Source organism: Harpia harpyja, chromosome 1, assembly GCF_026419915.1.
Source record: "Harpia harpyja isolate bHarHar1 chromosome 1, bHarHar1 primary haplotype, whole genome shotgun sequence".
NCBI lineage: Eukaryota > Metazoa > Chordata > Aves > Accipitriformes > Accipitridae > Harpia > Harpia harpyja.
The window spans coordinates 59,438,616-59,459,622 of NC_068940.1; the positions used below are offsets into that span (position 1 = coordinate 59,438,616).

Genomic DNA, 21,007 nt, shown 5'->3' on the forward strand with positions numbered 1-21,007 from the left:
ACCATCACAATTCAAACCCCACTCCTGAATCACACGGGAGAAATGTGAACGTGCAATAGGAGTTTTCAGGAATAAGTACTTATAAAATGAAAACAATAAGAAAAAAAGAAGGGAGGGTGGGGGGAACTGTTCTGTAGTAGCTTAACCTGCTTACCCCTCCAAGATTACCTAGCAGAGGTAAATATGTTATTAATCTAACACAAGTATGACTTCACCAAGCATACATTTCAAACCGTATTCTGCGCTCCTGAGAATACCCTTCCACTGCAAGTCCTCCTACATGTAGCTATGTAACACACAAAGTATTTATCACTGCAACATACAGTCTCTTAATAATTACCATTTTGGGTTAACATTCTTAAAATACCTTTTAGAATGATTACTGAATAAATCTGTTCCACTGGATTAAAAATCTACAAAGAAATATGTATCATTTCATTGTTACTATATTAACTCAAGAGTTTTCCCTTGAGAAAACAAGAGAGGAAACTAACCTGATTTTCCACTTTAAACTATGTTCTCTGAGCAACTGTAGTGTTAAAATTTCTGCCAACACAATCATTGCTTCCAATTTTACCCTGAAGCTATGACCATTCATGACCACAGTTTGTTAGAGTGATACACTGAACTTTAAACTTTTAAGAAAATGCCACAAACAAATCCAAATAAAGTAAGAATGCACCTGCTCCTATACTTAATTCTTCTCTGCATTTGGTGAGGTTGTCGAGTCCTCTTGTTAAATAATAGTCTGAATCACATCCTGGTTTAAAAAAATAATCCACAAATAGTTCCTCAAAAATCTCTGGGTTTTTATTTCAAAACTTTTGTAACTAAACAGGGTTCAACTCCTGCAATAACTCTACAGATTGTTTCCACCCACACAAAAAAATCCCATCCTACTTACTGTACAATTTATACTCAAAATGTGTAACACTATTTTCCAACTGAAAACAAAATCAACTGTGTGAAGAAGTGTAGAGTTCATACTAACTCTAGAGAAAACGAAGCCCAATATATCTTGTTCAAACAGTAAGTGAAATCAGAAAAGCTCACAAGGAACAGGAGGGGAAGTTCAACCTTTAACTGAACTATTACAAATGGCAAAAGTAAATTTAGGGCCTTGAGGGGGTGAGAGAAGAGAAGGATGTGAGGGTTGAAATCCTGCAGCAGTTTTACAATAGCTTTTTACAATTCATTCATTTCCAGATGACGAAGAGCAACTTTGCAGACAAGGCAAGAGCACCTGAAGAGGAATACAAAGATACTCTCACTACAAATTTGTCATCTTTTCTTACTCCCATTAATGAAATTCAGAGAAACAATAAGAACTCATAAAGGAAAAAAATCAAGCATTTTAAAAGCCCTCATAGTAGCCCATCTATGACCAAACAGAAAATCACCTTCTTTGGAACATGTTTTCCTTTATTCTAAAATATTTTCATTAACACATTGAGTTCCAGAATCTACAGTATTTCTATGCACCCCCACATCCACACTAACAGAGCCCCATGCAAATAATTACTTTTCCTGTTTACGTAAAATAATTATGCAGGATTTCCTGAGAACATGATTTTCAAATTAGGGACAAACCAAACTGAAGAGTCTCTGTTTCCTTTACCACAGGAAATGTAGTGGATTTGGTTTTAAACTCAATTTATATGTATCAATTAAAAAGCTGGAAGTTCTTATCTGTGACTGAGTTGTGGCAACTTTTGAAAGTTGGGGAAAACAATGCTCTAACAAGTATTTAGCTGTTGAAAATATCTTTTAGAAATGTTAAATTTAATAGCTCTCTAGTGCATGTCTGGGATTTCTTTGTAATCTTCTTGAGCAATGTGTAATATTTTGGCAAAATCCCAAACCCACTCAGTTAGTAGTAGTAGAGAAAAGGAAAGGCTATAAAGTGAATTTGTTGTCTCTTTTTTTTATTAGTTTTAGAAACTTTAAACATAAAAGAAATCTTGCTTTACATTAACTTCACCCTGTTGCTGCATTCCAGAAATTTAGTGCAGATTTACATGTGCTCCATATGTATCTTTCCATATCTGCCCTACCTGGCCTAAGCAATTACTGTGCATGTGCTGACCAGCTGTGAAGAAAGAGGGAGGGGGAAGGGGAAAGGGGAAACAACTGAGCTTTGGACTTGGAAAGCAGAGAGCTGAATTTCCTGGCTTACCCTGTGGCCTACTTAATGTCTTCAGTCAGGTGACCAAAAGAGACAAGTAAATTACACAGGAGCAGGCACTGGATGTCAGACAATAGATTATAGCCACACTATATTCCAATTTCCTTTTCTGATCACTGTAGCATCAATGTGCACAAGCTACATCCTAGCTAGGCAAATTTTTATGGTTGCTTCTTCACATGCTTCATTTCCAAGAGAACCGAGTATGATGCTGCAGTCCATATTTTCCTTCTTGTTTTAGGAACTTGGTATTCTTAATTCTATTGATGAATTAATCTGAAAGGGCAATATTGGCCTCAGAATGTTTCCCTTACTACTTAAATGTGATGTAAAGTGATACAGCTCAATGCAGTATGATGACAATAGATAAAATCACAGTTACATGTAATTGCATGAACAATGATAAAGAATTTGATTTCTTATAAAGTGTATTTTCTACATACTGAAAAGAGGCTTTTAGAATCAATCCACTAGTTTTTAATGCTTAACTTCCATTTGCAGCAAGATATTTTCTGTAAGTGAGTATCAAATATTGGCTTCATGGACGTTACAGAATTAAAGAAAAAAATGTATAGTTTGCCTCTGAGTTTATTCTTAGTTTTTAGTACACATATTAGGAAAAACAGAGAACTAGAATGACAGAAAACAAATTCTTAACTTCTAGCACTCAAATTATCACTTCCAGCATCCCTTTTTCTTTAATACATTTTTCCTATTTTATTTTTTATTGGTGGTTGATATTCATAAAGTATACACACAGAATTACAGGAAAAAAAATTGTAATACAAATTGCTGTTGAGCAGGAAAGCCTAGTCCAAATGGCATGCAGATATTTTTGCCTCTTTCTTTTGCTGGTTCCTTGTCTGAAGGGCATAGCTCTTACCTGGCATTTTAAAAGTCCTATCACATGCATTGGCAGTGTTATAATTTCAGATTTGATGCTTCCCAGGGATAGCAGAGTTTTAGCTCATCAGCTCAAAAAAGCAGCTGTCTGCAATATGGGTTCATCTATTCTCTCAGTCTTTTCTACTTCAAATATTCTTTAAAAAAAAAAAAATTGTGCTAATCCCTCAACAGTAAAAAGCAGCACTATATTAATTCACATGTGGCAAACACAGCATCTTCCCTGCCTGAGCTGAAACTGCCATCATACCATTACTCAATCACCAACTGTTGCCAGTTCCACTGCAGCCACTTTCATAATGGTTCCGGAGACATTCAGTCTGCGGTATTTCTAATTCTCATTACAACTCTTTTACATATATGTTTTAAGACATTCTTGGAGTGCGGCATCAAAACAACAACTACAATGGATTTGAATAGTATTTTAAATATAGCGGACATGAGGTTTGTCTCTAACGGCCTTTCGGACTTGTTAAAGGCCTGCTTATCCACTAGAAGTCATGAGTGCAGAGCTTGGAAGCAGGGTTATCAGAAATGTTTTTGGGGTAGGGATGTCAAGGGGAGCATCTCTTGCTGGAATTACAGCAGATGGTACAGTGAATGATTACATTATGCCAAGCCACATACTCAAAATCACTCAGATCTCCCAAAAAATTTAAGGTTGGCTTAAAAGCCATGAGACGCTCTAAAACAAAAACCATCAGTATTTTTCTCTTTCAGGATTTTTGGAGCTTCAGGGAGAAGCTGCCTTCCCTTCCAAGTCCTGATGAATTGATACATTACCGATGAGTCTGGTGAGTCTGATATACATTACCAAAAAAATACCACTTACATCCAGACAGTAAAGTCTCACTAAATCAAGAACAGGGTCTTGATTCCCTCAAGGAGCTGAAATCAAAGATGCAAAAAACAAATAACTGCGTAGGTTTTTATTAAAATGGCGGGCAGAAAAACACAAAGCCTAGCATGCTGCCAGATCAACTTGGGTGATTATGTGAAAGAGTCAGCTGTCTTCCTTCTTTTTCCACCAAAGCAATTTTTGGAACTGATAATATAGGAGAAAAAGGGGGCAGGAAGGCAGGAATCAGAAGACTGGTAAAAGGACACAGAAGACATCAATTTTTTATGAATCTCATTATCATTATTATTATTATTATTACTATTATTATGCCATTCTCATGATTTTCAGGACCTAGCACGCTAATTTAATGCTAGGCAAGGAGATAATTGGTACATCTGTCAATATTTAAATATCAGAACCTCGTTTCCACAAAGTTCTATTTCATAGTTAACATGCTGTCTATCCAGTGCCTTAAATTCATCACATTATTGATTACTATTTTACATAAAACCTGGAACTGGCACATTCCTCAAGAGGGTATTGTTTTAACTTCTATTTCCAGACGAAATTCATTAACTCTAGCACAGAAGTTAATCAACAGGTCTTACATGTCCTTGAAGTCATACTCAACTTCTACCTTTAAAGGATTAAATTGGATTTGAGTGTTAAGTCTTCTGAAGATGCTCAGCACAGTAATCAATGCCATCTGAAACTAACTCATGACCCTCTTGACTCCTATGAACATTCACCATCTCCAAGAGCAGCCCATCTGCCTAGTGTTTACAGTAAGCACTGTGTTACTATTTTAACTGCTTATTATTTGCATTAAAGTAATACCTACTGACTCTATTATGCACTACACAAACATATACTCAGTGAATTCATTGGCAAAAGAACAGTAGCACACCAATATGGCAACATACAGGTGAAACTTGGGCTAGATTTTGAAAAAGGGGTGTTGAGAGTGTACTTCTGAAAACCCAGTGTTTTCAAGTGTCATGACCTGCTAAGATTTCCTTTAGAACCCTTGCAAAAGAGTCTGAGGAAGCTGCACACTAGCAGCTTGGGGACAGAAGTGAGATACTAGAGCTTAGAAATGTGCAAACACAGTGACTGGATTAAAAAAATAATAATAGTAAAATCAAGCAAATTCTATGTCAGCACTTCAAGATGATAAAACTGGAGCTGGAGTAGTGTACTACATTTGGTTCTGGATGCCACAAAAATGGTGTGTTCCAAAAAAAAAAAAAAAAAAAGTACAGAGAATAGCAGTAAGTTCTGGAAAGCGTGATCTCAGGGAAAAGGCTAAGCAAACTAGGAACCTTCAGCTGAGAGAAGACTGAGACATACCAGTCCATAAAGTCACAAAAGACAACTGAAAAGAGGAAGGAATCTGGCTTCTCTGTTAGAAAGCTTTTCCTAATGTCTCCTCTGACTCTTCCTAGCTGTAATTTAAACACTTCTTGCCTGGTGTTCCACTGAGATAATGAATAGTGAAACACTAAAATGAACTGCCTGGGGGGTTGTGGAGTCCCAGAAAAAGTCAGGCAAGTATCTGTGGAGAGCAATATTGTTAAAGATGATCTTACATGGAGAAGGGATAGCCCTGTCCAAAACTGTTTTTCTATGATTGTTCCTTGCTTGCAGCATTGAAACTAGCTCACATACTTTTACATTACACTGTTCAATGCCATGCAATCATACCCTGAAAGACAGGAATAATTTCTTTTAAACTGCTTATGAACAGCTTACTATTTAAATAGACCAAACAGGAGAAAAGTAGAAGGAAGAGGTCAGCTTTTTTACAGACAGAGGAGGGGCACACAGAAGTGGCCTACTCAAATCACAACAGCAGCAGTCAAATCTCAAAGCATAGATAAAAATGTGATAGGAAATACAGCAGTAGAAATTCTAGAAGTAACTACCACTCTGTTACTTGCAGCAACCTTGAAATGGTGATTTCAAGAAACTGCTCTAGCTTGTATTAGAAATGGATTGAGAGCTCTCACCCAAAAAGCAGCATCACATTAAATGAGGTTGCAACAAGCACCCAAACCAGAAATAATATAGCTATTTTGCAAGCAAATGTAGAGCTACATTTCTGAGTTTCAGTGCAATCTCTTGACCAGAAATCACTTATATTATCTTTTCAAATCTGACAAAGGCTTATAGGATGAATGTTTGAAGAACCTCACACAAGATGCAGAGGAAACCACTATAAAAACCACCGACATTCTCAGTTGCTTTCAGCGCCTGGTACTTGAGAAAAGAAACTATTTAACTGTTTTCTCCTCATCATTACTACTCAAAACTGTTAAATGGCAGGAAATAAAATTACTTCAGAATCTCCAAGGAGTTTGAAAAGGTAACAGTGAAAAGATAGCATAATTATGCATGAGTGCTAAGAGGTATCACTAATAACATTCTCTTAAATGAGCTACCTGATCAGATTCTTAATACGTGGAACTCTGTTCCTGCCCAAGGCCCTCCTCGTTCGTGGATTAAATAAATCAGTAAAAACTGTATCTATTAAACACTTCCCAGATTCTTTCATGATTCTGACAATCATGTGATGCTCATTTTTGCTTCTCATTTATCCTCCAACTTTGACAAATTGGTGAATGTAAACTGGGTATGTAAAAATGGGTAACATCAGGAAAATCAAGTGAAATCCTAGAATTACTTCAAAACATTCACTCCTATATTTAAAACCCTCAAACAAAATAAAATACTGCAAGCTTGTACACAAAAGAAGAAGAAATTATTCGTGGGTTTGTGGAAGCACTAAAATAAGACTCGGGGTCCATTGTTCTAAGCCTCAAGCTAAATTAAAATGCAGTCTCTGCCCCAATGAGCTAAGTTTATAACTTGTGTGTACTACAAAAGGCTTTGTTGCATTGTTACAACTATTATTCATGGTCAAAACTCTCTAGTCATTATCATAACTGCATACGCCAAGGATACATTTGACAAGGTCAAAAAATTGTCTCTGTTTAGAAGAGACATTATCATACAGACTACCATTGGTATTTATAATATTTTATATTCCTTGTCTTTATGTTAGGTTTTAACTATGTTACATAAATTCAGCTAATGCTTCTCTACTTGAAGTCACATCAACTTCCTATTTGTTTATTATTATGGCCATTCCACATGACAATGGATTGTTCCAATGCAGAATCACAACTAATATTAACTAACTGCATATCTGTTGCACAGCAAATTAAAGGTTAACCTTGTGTCTGTTTTTTATTTTTATCTAGCAAAGAATAGCCTTTCTACTAAGATAATTTAACTTCTACTCTCTACCTTGGTAGTTTTCTAAAATACAAAATACAGAAAATATAAAATACAAAATATGAAATACAAGTTGGGTCTTCCTTATCCTTACAAGACAACTTTTTGGAATCTCAGACTTCACCTACCTAGAAACACTCAGAAAAAGAAAGATGACTAATGATGTAAAACTAACGTGCAAAAGTTTGAAAAGCTCATTAAATTCGCACATGGACATACTCATTCAAAATTCAAGTGCCCTAAACTTTCTGTAGCTGACATAAATCAAGGTCACAGTCAGACAATTGCTTTGGCTGCTGCTACCTCAGATTCACAGGTCACTCCAGCATTGAGTGACTTCACGTCTGCAGGTTTCACTAGATTGGGAGTCATCAGTGAAACTATTCTGTAAAATGATGCATGGGGAAACAAAGCAAAAACCATGGAACACAGACAAAGGAACCCCAAGAACTTTTTAATAGTAAATCAAACTGAAGCTGTAGCTGGTAACTAATCAGCAAAGTTTAGGCATAGAGCTATGAGCTGTTCTCCTACCCTGGCAGCTGAACACCTGAGAAGAAGGAAATACAGCAATGTGACACTGTTAAAAAATGAAAGCAAACTATTCTCAGGTGTTTTAACAGCATGTGAAAGCTCTTCATGTTAATCAGAAACATGAAGATCTCACCTAAGGTACTCACTAGATCTAGACACACCACTTGAAGAGGTGACCAAAGTGGAAATCATGTCAGAGAAAAACAAAAAATACAAGAGGTTTAAAAAAAATAACTTTGGGGAAAACATGAATGAGCTGGCCTCACACAAACCAGGAAAGAGAACACTGTAGATGAGCTCTATGTATATTTTATGTATGTAAAATCTTGCTATAGACAATAGGGTGACCAACTGCCATAATACATTACTAACTCTATAGCCAAACACCTTTTCCAAAATCCAGGCTCTCCTTATTGAAAATGGAATTATTTCTTTTCCTCTGCTCAGTGAGCATGGAGAACTAACTAAGCAAGACTGTAGCAAGCATTTCAAAACTTCTGGTGATGAGAAATTGGGACAAACATCTGCAAAACTATCCTAGATAAGTGAACAAAGGTGAGGGTATAGACTAGATAAAACTGGTTGACAAACCCTTGGGGATACAGATATAAGATCAATTTCTCTAGCTTCATTTGTACTGTAAGGGTGAATTCCAGTCAGCGAATATGTGGTTTAGGTTATAGTCAGGAAGTACGTTTCTGTCAAAAAAAATTTCTCTCTCACCTTCACCCTTATCACTCTCAATACAACTGAATTAAAGTCTTGTAGCAAAAGTCCTGCTTACCTTAAAAAGTAAGCAAATCAAAACAATTTCAGTAATAATAGGGGTTTAATAATAGACAAAGCCTTAGATTGCAATTTCTCAGTCTTTTTTACCACCAAGTTTTATTAGTGAGAGTATTGGTAAAAGTACCTGTTTTAGCATCATGCAACATTATATCTGAATGTAGCCAAGGGCATGAGAAACAATACTAAAAAGTACTGCAATTTAAAGCTTATTTTCGTAAGTAGATTTAGCATCAATGTTTTAGTAAGGCAACAGGACTGAGACTTCTTAAGTGCATATGTCACTTTTGAAAATAGAACAGAAGCTCTTAAAAATTCTGCCCTTCCAATTAAATTCCCAGAAGCTGCCTGTGTACTGGAGGACCACAGTTGTTATTCCAGTGGAGCTAAGCTTATTGTAGCAGTAAGGAGATATTTTTAGAGGAAACAACATAGCCCATGCCAAATTTATCATACATCAGTGCTAGGAAATTAACTTAATAACTGAATTTGCATGACATGTCAGCTCACTGTGAAGAGAAAGGGTCATCCTGGAAAGTAGCAATCGGGTTCTACACTAAACCTTTATGAAGTAGTACTCAATACCAAATACATCTAGAGATGCCAAACAAGCTTCATAAACTCCACTGAGAGATTGACCCACTCTGTGAACATCTTCACAGGATATCATAAGCTCTCCCATCAAAAAAATGAGAATAGATGAGATTTATATAGCAACTCCATCCATCAAACTAGCTCTGGATAGTCATGTTTCAGAGTTTCATGGTGACAAAGCACAGACCTCAAACAGATGCATTAATTGTGAGCAGAAATGCAATTCTCATGATGAGAGAAGGAAGAATGTTGCAATGAGATGTGGGGAACAAGCATTTTCCAGGGAAGTAAATGCTATGTGAAGTGTTTTACATTCTTGAAGACAATAAGCAAAAGAGTTAAACAGTTTCAAACACTGTTATGTTTCTGATGGCAGATGGTTCCCTTTTGGCTGAACCGTGGTAAAGGTTCTCAACCAGCTCTACAAGTACAGCAAACCTTCACATTGCTGAAAGAGAAGCATCACTTTAAAAGCAAGTTCATAAGCAAGTGTTAATCCCCATGCAATGCAGCATTTATCATTTTTCATGCAAGTGCTCATTCCAAAAGGATTATCACTTCCCCATCCTGCCCTCTGGCTGACTACACAGGGCAGAGAAATTCTTTACTCCATATGGAAGGGGAGAGGGAGGCTGGAGGAAGCTGTGATCTCTAGCTTCCAGTTTTGCTGTAGCTACTCCAAGTTGAAAGTGGGAAAGAGCACAGGCCAATGTTGCAGCAGTTGTTCTTCAATGAAAGTATAGATATGGCTTCCCAGAAGCTGTCTAGCAATTATTAACACATCTCATACTACAAAGATGGGGGAGGGAGGTGGGGGGTGCAAGCACTCTTTGCTAATATCTGTACAGATCCTACCAACCCACCTGACTGCTCAGATGCACCTTTGGTTTGTCCACACTTAGAGTATTTCATTTAAGCTTGATTAAAGTGATTCTATTTGAAATGCCTCAGATTATTAATAAAGTGACACAAATCAAGTACTGTAAGCATAGTTCTACAGCTAAGATCTGTGAGTATGTAAATCCACTTGGGTAAATTTATGAAATTTGAGCCACCTTTCCTAATTAGATATGCACTTTTCTAAAGAACTGCCCTTTGAGGTGTAAAGAGCTTAGAAAAGAACATTATTTTAGGTGGAATTACATTAGTTACAGGATACTTTTACTTCCCTTGGGGGCATAACGTCCTTATCTCTATACTCATGTCTCCCCTTGCAGAACAGTTGCAGACTACGCACAGCTCACCTGGGTGCTCTTATGTAACAGATCTACTCATGCAACAACATAATTGTAGGCAAAAACATGTAAAGACAGAAGTTCTAGACTAAATGGTACGTCAAACCCATCACAGAGACAATCAGAATATTATTTTGTAACACGCCACACATATATAAAATCAAAACCACTGCATATACAAAAGCAGCTAATAATGCTGATAATTTGTATCTACCATCCCACATAGCTCCTTAGAAATAAATGTTGCAACAAAAACTGGATTACATGAATGACATCTAGTGGACATACCTTTCAATAACAATCAGTATTTTCCTACCAAAACTGTCACGAGCATCACATAGTAAAAGCAAGGACCTGAACATCAGTTAAACAATGGTAAGAATTTTCCTGGGGTTTTTATTTATTCATTTTTCTATCTTCATAAAGTTAATATCATCATGTGGACATGCCTTACTCTCCTATGCCCCAAGAGTGAATAATTTTTTACTATAAATCACCAAATCCTCAAATTCTTAAGAAAATACAGCTTTAAAAGATTGTGAATACTGCCAAAGTCCCTACTCATTTCAGTCATTTAAAGTAATTCTCTGTGTTTCATTCCCCATTACTGACCAGTAAGAGCTGTTTTGTCCTCCTTGTCCAATACCTTGCACAAGGGATTGTGGTGTTTTATTAGGGTTTCTAGCTATGATGGCAATACAAATCACTATTTATATATGCAGGATGATTATGTCAGAAGTCACTGAGCGATACTGCTGCACACAGATTTCTGAGTTCTCTTTCTGACTGTTTAAAAACATGTTTCAGCTTTTGAGTGGCTGCACTGTATAGTTATACAATGACTATGAAACATATTTTCAGAAAAGGAAAAGCAAAGTTTATTCTTCTGCCGATAAGCAGATTAGAGGAAAGCAGTGATCCAGTTGCAGCCAACATCTCCTCTACAAGCCCTCAGATCCTACTTCTATCACTTTCCAACCGGCTACAGTTTGAAGAGCTATCTACTGATCAGGGGTCTGTTACGCTGCCCTTCCTAAGATTTACAATTTGACATGGATATACAGATCTGTAATGTTCGGTTACCCTGCAACATGTTTGGAGGCTAACGATGCTGCTGTAAATAATACAAACTAGATCCCTCACCCCAGCAATAGATGAATATGGAAGAAACAATTAACAGTATACATAAAAGACAAATGCAACCACTAAATGACACTGAACATCAGTACACCTGTGTTATGATCCTAGTTTCATTAGAGTTCTTCTCATGTGACCACAGAAAAGTGACAGACTAATAATCTTAATTTACTCCCAGTTTAAATGAGCGTAAATACATATATAAATTCAAAAACATATATAAGAACATTTTTGTGATGGACACAAAATAGTCTGTGACATTTCCCAGGAGGAGATTAAAAATGAGACAGGTCTCAATTATCAGCTATCATTCCTTAACAATAGTTGTGATTATCCATATCTGTTTTCCAAATTCAAAGTATAAGACACATAAAATATCTTGCAGGCATTGCATAAAGTAGAAGGGTGCAGGAGGATTTCCTTCAGGAAAAAAAGTATCAGGTTTTAAATTAAAAATGCACTTCATTTCCATCAGAAAAGGTCCTTTGTACAGGTAAGAAGCTGTCTATTCTATGTGAATATAAGGTCAGCTTCTTTAAAGTGCTGTTTCTGTGACAAGATAGGATATATAGGAATGAAGTTATAACTACATCTCACATTATACACCAAGCACATATCTAAAACTGCCTAAGGCAAACCTACTGATTTGGTTTCCAGACACCTGCTCTGCCCAGGAGAGAGGTTTGACAACTCACTGAAGGACGATCACCAGAAAGGTATCAATATAATGTTGTCAGGTTTGAATAACTAGAATTCATTCCTCATAAACGGGCAGCTTTCTACACTGGTTCCCACAGATGATTACTGTACCTTTTCATTAACTAAAATGGCAAGGAAACAGAATCCCTACTCCAGCACTTCTTACCAAGCAGAGCACCAACTGTGGTCACTTATAATCAAAATAACACCAAAACTTTTGTGCAGTCAGTAGTTAATCTAGTCATACCACAGTAAGCCACTTCCAAAGAATTTAGTAAGGAAGTCTACAGATAGAAACAAAAAGAAAGGAAGAAAAAAAGTCCTGCAAATGATATCCTTATTTTCTTGTTTTACAGAATCCAGGATGACACAGGCCCTTCTGGCTTCTCATTCCTGTGCCTTGTAAGATAAGGACAGAAAGGAAGCAGCTAGTTAAAAAACCAAACCTGTAGGTAAGTAGTTTACGGAGATACATTAGGCCACTAAAGTATCTGGGAGATTGGGTATTCATCATACGAGTCAAGACACGTGCCTTGAGGATGGCCAAACTGTTCTTTGGAAACTGAAACCGTACAGTGTGAGAGAGCACACTTTTCTCCACAAAGTTTCTATTCAGTTGATCTGTGAATACATTTAATTTTCATGTCAAATGGGCAATACTTTCAGCAGTGATATTTCACTGCTCAGAACAATATAGGACAATGGGCCCCCATGGCAGTCTAAATAGTCCAGGTGAGTATTATGGAGATAAGTGTCCTGGGTTCAGCTGGGATAGAGTTAATTCTCACAAGAAGCTGGGAGGGGGCACAGCCAGGACAGCTGACCCAAATTAGCCAAGGGGATATTCAATACCACATGATGTCATGCTCAGTATGTAACTGGGGAGCAGGCTGGGGGTGGGAGGAATAGCAGCTTGGGAACAAGCTAAGCATCAGGTTCCAGGTGGTGAGCAATTGCATTGTGCATCACTCACTTTATATATTCTTTCATTAGTATTACTGTTGTTATTATTTCTTCTCTCCTTGTGTTGTCCCAGTAAACTGTCCTTATCTCAACCCACGGGGTTCTACCTTTTTTTTTTCTTCCAGTTCTCCTCCCCACCCGGTGAGGAGTGAGCAAGCAGCCACATGGTGCTTTGCTGCCAGCTGGGGTTAAACAACAGCAATGAGGTTCACAAAGTAAGAAGGGTCATCTTGCATTTCCTGAGTCTAGAACTCCCCCAGAAAAATCCATATTTTATTTCTTGCCTGTGCATAAGTTCCATCCTCTCCTAGATTGAGCCATTACAGAGCAGAAATATTTTCTTCCATAACATCCATTTTGGACTTATTTAAGGAGGAGAGTTCTATGCACAGAACAAAACTTTACAAACAATCCAAGTTCTATCCTTTGTTGATTTTGATTCCAAGACACATTAACTGCAGAATTATCCCAATAAAACCACATAAAGAGAGAAGAGAAAATGACTACACCTCACCATTCTTGTGTGGAATAAGCAGTTTGCAATTTCTGAATGATTGACAGTATTCTGTTGCCCTCTCTAATAAAGAAAAAAAAAGTAGTTAAAAGTTCTCTGAGATTCTCCAGAGCTGAGTTAGGAAAAGTTGGTGCACACTGTGCCTTTGTGTGAAAAGCACCTCTGCAAGATAAATCAGGTAGATCAGGTAAGTAACAATTTATTGCATTTCTTTGTTCCTGTGACAAGTGACATGAGCAGAATTTTCTTTGTAAAACTCCCGGACAGAATGAAATTCCACAAGCAAGAGTGGAATTTTCTTTGTAAAACTCCTGGACAGAGTGAAATTCCACAAGCAAGAGGTATGAAATGCAGATGCTAAAAATAATGCAGAGATATTTATACCTATGACTATACTCATCTTCCCACTACCTCATACCTCTCACTTCCTTGTGAGCTTATACTTTGGTTTTCATAACACATTTCAACGGCAAGGCCTTTGACACAGAGACAGTTTCCTCATATGGAGGAAATTTTATGCCTAGTACAACAAGAAGCTGATGCTTAAAGAATCTAAGTGATGCTCTAATATAAAAAACATTAATGTTGGATCTGATGATTTATGACAATGCACAGGTCAGTCAACAGAAAAGATAATTGGTTAAAATAATTTTCCTGTCTTGTGGTTTCAACTTCTGCGCAGAATAGTTATGCCCTTTGTGTATTCTGAAAATATATTGAAGTATACTTGAGAAGACCCTGTGAGTCTTAGGATCAAATCTGAACAGAAATAATATCATATTCACTGTGGGGGAAGATATCTGTAAGAACTTGGTTTCTCAGTTTTTAAAGAGACTTTCATCTTTATGGCCTGAGAGAAAACAGCCCTATACCTTTTGCTGAATGTTTGCCTCTGAAAATGCTGTCCAGTTGTCCAGGTGTTTGATGGCAGGGTAATAAGCTGCCACAGGAAACATCCTGTAAACATGCAGGTTACAATAGACTCTCTCAGGAGAATGAATATCCATTCCGAGTGGGCCAATTGGAAGATGAAAAAGTGAATGTCTAGATCTCACACGTGGTACAGGCAAGACAGCTACATTGCTCAAACCACAAGAATGAGGGAAGACCTTATCACCCCAACAAAAGACAGTAATACAACTTTACTTTTCAGCAAATTACATAAACCAGATGCTTTTAAGCCCCTGATTTCCTCTGGACAATCATGGAGCAGCTGTAGCTAAACAAGGTGTCTCATTATAGAAACTTGTTTAAAAAAATTGCACTAAATAAATTTAAGATATAGCCCAGAACTCAAGGTTTGTATTTTAACACTTGAAACCAAGCAAATTGGGATCTGATTACATGTAATATCACAGGACCAACCTATTCAAACTACATCACTCTGATTAAAAACCATATACACTCAAAGTAGGTAATTTCTCAAGAAGTGTTCAGCACTCAAAAATCTATTTCTGATTTTGGTTGATTAGAATCTAGAATACTTCATCTTTGTGGCACTTTGCAAAGTTCACCTCCATTGAAAACCTATGGCAAACCTTTACAGGAACCCTGAAAGACATTGTACACTCAAAAGAAGCTCAAATCCTTTCCTTTGGGTTCTGGTGATGAGCACACAGAACTAAAAACTCAGACATTTCAGATGATCATGCCACAAAGTCAGCACATTATCCGCAAATGAGAAAAACCTTAAAAGACTATGAAAGTCTTTGCACATGAAACTTTACATCTCTTAATAAAGAGCTTGTTGCTCAGACCAGAAAAAGATTTTCAAAGGTGCTACACGTCTTGGTAGTTTCAGGAAAGAGAAAACCCATCTGCCCATTAATGCTTAATTTTTATGTTTTTAAATACAAGGAAAAGAAAAGTCAACCTAGAGAACACATTCAGGGACAAATTATGCTGCTAGTTTTTCAGTCAAGAAGCAACAGGGAATTCAGTGAAGTTAGAGATATACTCAAAGTTAAATTTGGCCTTGTAAATAGAAAAAAATTGAGCCATTTGCAAAGATATTCTGAACAAAATTATTCAATTGAAGCTCAACGAAATAAAAGCTAAAATAGCATTCAGTATACACTACTGAATGTGCTAAACAGAGCGCTAGAACACTTACTGTAATAACTGTAAGTAAAAAAGTACTATTTATGCACATAATTAAGATGCTTTCAACATATTTTTATCAAATTAAGTACTCTAGCATGACTCTGATCAGAAATCTGTCACACAGAAAGGTGACATAGATTTATTTATATTTTGCCTTTTTAATATGTATAAAAGGAGATCTCATGTTTACCCAATCTTCCATGATTTAACATAGTCTGGTGCTTTTTAGCAGATTGGAGGCTTTGTATCATTTCAAAGTTATAATTTACTACCTGTGTGAAAACTCAAAATACAGCAAATGAAAACAAAATAAAGTTGAAGACAAAAAAAAAACCCAACAGTTTGCTACCACATACTTGTTCTGAAATACATAGAAATTCAATTTCCTGAAATACGATTTTTATTATTTGAACAAATTATAGTTCACTTGCACAAAATATCTTAAAAGAAAAATAATTTGTAAAAGTTTGCACTGCGATAGTCACAGTTTAGTAAGCAAAAGACAGTATATTCAATAACTAGGATGAGGGATGAAAGTCAGGTTTCAAAGTTCTGTTCTAAACTATATTACAAATGAGCTATGGAAGCAACTATAAAAGCAGTACAATAGCAACAGTGAGGGTTAATTCAAGTTTCTGAAGAGCTTTGCAGTCTAAGTATAGCTTATGTTAGTAAAGCAAAAAATAAACTCTAGAAAGCATAATAAACTTATGGTTACAATCAGAATTACAACCATGCTAGCTGATGGAATGTTAACAGATGAGCCATAAACACACACACACACACACACAACTCCACCCATAGTAAATCCACCCTAATTACTGGTTTATGAACAAGAAAATTCAGATTAAAATTGTGTATAATACTGAGGCAACATTTCTAATATCTACTACAGAAACAGCATACAGAAACACAGGAACCATAGTTTAGATAAGTTATTTACATATTGACTAATCTAGATTAAACCAGAAGATGGCTAAAACAATCTCCTCGAATTTTGTGTATCTAGAGAGCTGTCTATGAAGAAAGAAACAAAGGATACTCAATGTATGCTTTTCTTTTCATTTTGACTGTGGAAAAACAAAGGCAAAAGGACATAAAAGAATGCAAGTTTCAGTTATTCAGCCAAATGCAATATGGAGAAGATAAAATGTTTTGTTTAGTCAGGTTTTTGGTTTTGCATATACAAACTCAGAACTTCAGATCTGGCTTGTACTTTCAATATGCCAAAGTTCAAAAAGGGTTGTACCAAAGGTCACATCACAGAAACACAGCAGAATGTAACTACTTGTATAGTGGATGCCTGGTTACATTGAGTCATGCAGAGCTGGTTCTAGAAAATATGGCCATACTGCTATACCGTGCCAACCAGACAGTAGCACAGCCATAGCTGTGCTGCACTACACCTGAGACAAGAATACTGCAGGACCAAACTCATCCTTGCAGAAAGAGCCACAACATCTCCCCATCAGTCTGAGATAATGTGCAATCTGTTCTATCTAATTCATAAGACAACAGTTGACTATGCAGTGGTATGTACTGGAAAAAGTCTCCTAGCTTAAGTAGATGTAGCTCTTACAGAAACAACTTATTTTGGTTTTAGACCTGAGGAGGCCTGGCTGTGACACTACCCAGTCATAGTGTTCTGTGTAATGATGGAAGATTTTTGCTTCTATGGCCACAAGCAGCAAATCTTTTAATGTTATGATCACCACCATCTTCACCACTGGGAAGAAGACAACACATCAAGCTTCCCTCACTTTCTCTAAAGAGAAAAGAGACAGTAGAGAAACTGAGTGGTGTTTAGGTGCAGTTCTCCCAGAAAAATGCTGGAAACCGTCGGTCTCAGGATTTAAAGGACTCCGGCCAGAAATTAAGAAATCCAGGCTCTGCCTAGCTAGTTGCAAACATGACTATTTGATCAGAAGTGCCAAAAACTATGAAATAAAGAACAGACTTTTTTAAATTAAATATATGTCCAAGTCTCCATAAGTTAGCATGACTTCCATCAAGAACACAAAGTAATCAGCTAGAAAAGAACAAAATTTTTGTTGTTTACTGTTAGAGTTTCCCATACTAGCCAGAAGATACATAAAACTTGCAGTAATTTTTTTTTTTCTGTGCTTCTTTATATGATGAAGGTCATGTTATTTTAAGGAATTCAACCCTTCAGTAGATGTAACAGACTATGAATGCCACTGGGGAGGATCTGAGGTCTGCTTAATTCCTTTTGCCAACCTGTTGTCTTCACTGAGCCACAGTGATTTGAAGAAAAATCAATAGAAAATGACAAATATGTAGAACTCCCAGATCTTCATGGTCATTCAGGTTGTTCTTGTAGACTCACAAGATAAAAATACCAAAATATCTGAGGCAAAAGTTTTCAGTTTATAACTGGAAGTCAGGTAACCCTTAAAAAAAAAAGGTTTCTCTGTCCAGTGAAAACCAATCAAGTCATCATGCTAGCTTTAAAGTCATCCAATTTCAGCAAACACCTTTGATCTATTTCAGTGTTCTGTTACTAATCTACTGCTGATGAAGAAATATGCAAAATGCAGAAATGACAATGAACAACAGAACCTTGTCCTACCTAGACACAGACACATTACAGACTACAGCAGGTCATGGGAAAAGTAAGTCAGTTCTCAATCTCATAATACACAAAATGATGAATCCAAGAGCAAAAAAACCTAATGCTTTCTGCTTACCTGATATGGAACAATACTCCCATGAGCAGTACCCCAGCGTTTTGCTTCAATTTTGCAATTAAGGTAATTAGCTGCTACATGAGTGAGACATGCTACCTGGAAATGGAGAAAAAGTAAAGTATTCAGGAAACCTGAAACTTCATTGACAACTTCTCTGAGATTTCTGTCTATTTATACGTGCTTCAGATATGTAAGTTAAAATATTTTATGTCACAAAAGTATCCTTTATATATTACATATTATGTACACTTTTTTAATATGAAAAAATTCAGGCTACATCTGTATCGTGGAAGTGCTTGTAAAAAAAAAAAAAAAAGAATATGTGTCCTATAACACTAGTAATCCTAGACAAATCTAGCATTAAACTACCCTAAGAGATAAGATAGTATTACCTAAATATTTTGCAGCAAAGAAGAAAAATCAGCATCTCGTCCAAAGTCTAGTGGGAAGCATGATGGATTTGTGGGATAGAACTCACCATTTCCTGAACCTCAATCCCATACTTAAATCACAATGACTTTTTCTCAGTTCCAAGATTATCTTTCTGTTTTCTCCTATGCTTCTCATTTTACATGTCCACGGAAAATACTTCTGAATTCTTCAGCTCCCCACATGCTCTGTAATATTAATTAAGTAGTAGGCCTTGATAAATCATCTGCCATTAGAAGATAAGGACAGATTTATCAAGTTATTAGTCAGACAGACAAAACTAGAAAAAGATTAATTTTGTGAAAAATATGGCATGTTAATTTAGTAACCATAATTTGAGGGGATAAATACATACTTTGTAAGCACAAAGATATCTTAGGAAAAAGAAGTGAACATTTATGATGCAGTAATGCATGAAAATTGGTGGTTCTGTTATAATCAATGGCAGATTCTTTATTCTTATTTCTTTGAGAGAATGCAGTGTGTGACAACTAGCATGCAAGGTTATCACTAAATCACCAGACACAATATATTTGTTCGTCATGGTTTAACCCCAGCCAGCAACTAAACACCACGCAGCCGCTCACTCACTCCCCCCCCACCCAGTGGGATGGGGGAGAAAATCAGGAAAAGAAGCAAAACCCATGGGTTGAGATTAATTGGAGGTTAACTCTATCCCAGCTGAAACCAGGACATTGTTTTACGCTGTTAACTAGTTGTGCCAGCAAGTGCAATTGCTTGCCTAAAACAATAGGCCACGTGACCATTTTTTTCCAAAAATATTATTTTCTTCATATCTCTCCCGTAGATGGAAGAAATTTACTATAACGATCCAAGTGTTTACACCATTCTGTGCCTACTAATGAGTCTAATCTACATCAAAACACGCAGTACTTAATTCGGAGTCCACTATTCACATTCCAATATGTGAATTATATCAGAATTTCTAGAAAAAGAATGCCAGTTCATTTTCTTCTCCTTTCTCCATATATGCTGAAAAGGCAATGTGAATGTATCACTCCCATATTCAAAGCAAATATTTAAATGCAAATCATGGATACAGTGATTTAGTCCAGCAGAAGACCCAGGAAAATAGACAGCAAATAAGAATTTAACTGCTGTCAAAAACTATACCCATACATACCAACTACAAATACAATGCCTTATTCCTGAGTACTGTTGGAAAACACTTTGTAGATGGATTTCAGCTGCAGCTTATTATATAGTCCAGTGTCAGTGTCACTTCATTCAGCTAAAATGTTGAACAATGTCTAGTCTATCGTTCAGTCCCCAGGAAAATCTCAGCAATTAAGGAAATGCATCTGGGAGTACATAGAAAGGACTTGTTCTTCCGGTTTGCAACTTTCCTCAGCAACACAGAATGAAACACACAGTTATTACAGAGAGAGTTTAATGAGTCACAAAAGTGTGTCATTTAGTAATAACGTATAGCCTAGACCCATTGTTCCTGTCATTTTTCAATTTGGGGTCACCCCATAGTGAAATTTTTTCTACCACAGCAAATAGCTATGCAATGATGATGAAATATTAATCGTTAGATATTCTGTATTTGTGGGCAACACTACACAGCCACTGTATTCCACAAAAATTTCACTGACAGGTGAGATGCATCCACTACAACAGGCTTTTATTTTTAAACACACAAGAATGCCCTCTGTGATACTCGCATTTAACTTTTCACACTTCTGAAAGGAAACCAAACTTAACTCTGGGAAGAACATAGTGAATTAAAACCTAGTGAAACAGAAATCCTAAAATATTGATACTGAATATAATGAAGCCAAAATTTCACTCCATTTATTTGTTTGTATCCTATGCTGTAGGAATACAGCTATGAGTTTCATAAACACAATTCTTCACAAGAAGTTTCACAAGAAAACTATCCTTAAAAAAAAAAAAAAAAAATCTTTTTAACACAGCGTTGCAAATTGCCTCAGCTTTCTCGATGAGATGAATATAATTCTTTCAATGGTGGAAAACACATACATCTAGATTTCTCCAAAGCACTTGTTCACATTAAAATATGAAAAAAAGAATTAAAACATAATACTCACTAGA

General features: G+C 36.4%; 1 protein-coding gene across 14 annotated transcripts in view; it reads right to left on the reverse strand.

Moving 5' to 3' along the window:
• SUGCT (succinyl-CoA:glutarate-CoA transferase) overlaps positions 1–21,007 on the reverse strand; it is a 338,446-nt gene that overhangs the window by 247,653 nt on the left and 69,786 nt on the right. For 7 of the 14 annotated variants that reach the window (XM_052795879.1, XM_052795844.1, XM_052795862.1 and 4 more), the window contains 2 exons: positions 18,500–18,595; positions 13,689–13,751 (listed from right to left, as the gene is read on the reverse strand). The exons of 1 other annotated variant lie outside the window; for it this stretch is intronic. In XM_052795879.1, the coding sequence (XP_052651839.1) occupies positions 13,689–13,751; positions 18,500–18,595 (159 nt within the window). The remainder of the gene's footprint in view (positions 1–13,688; positions 13,752–18,499; positions 18,596–21,007) is intronic. 6 more of the 14 variants (XM_052795895.1, XM_052795925.1, XM_052795965.1 and 3 more) reach the window with 1 other exon arrangement.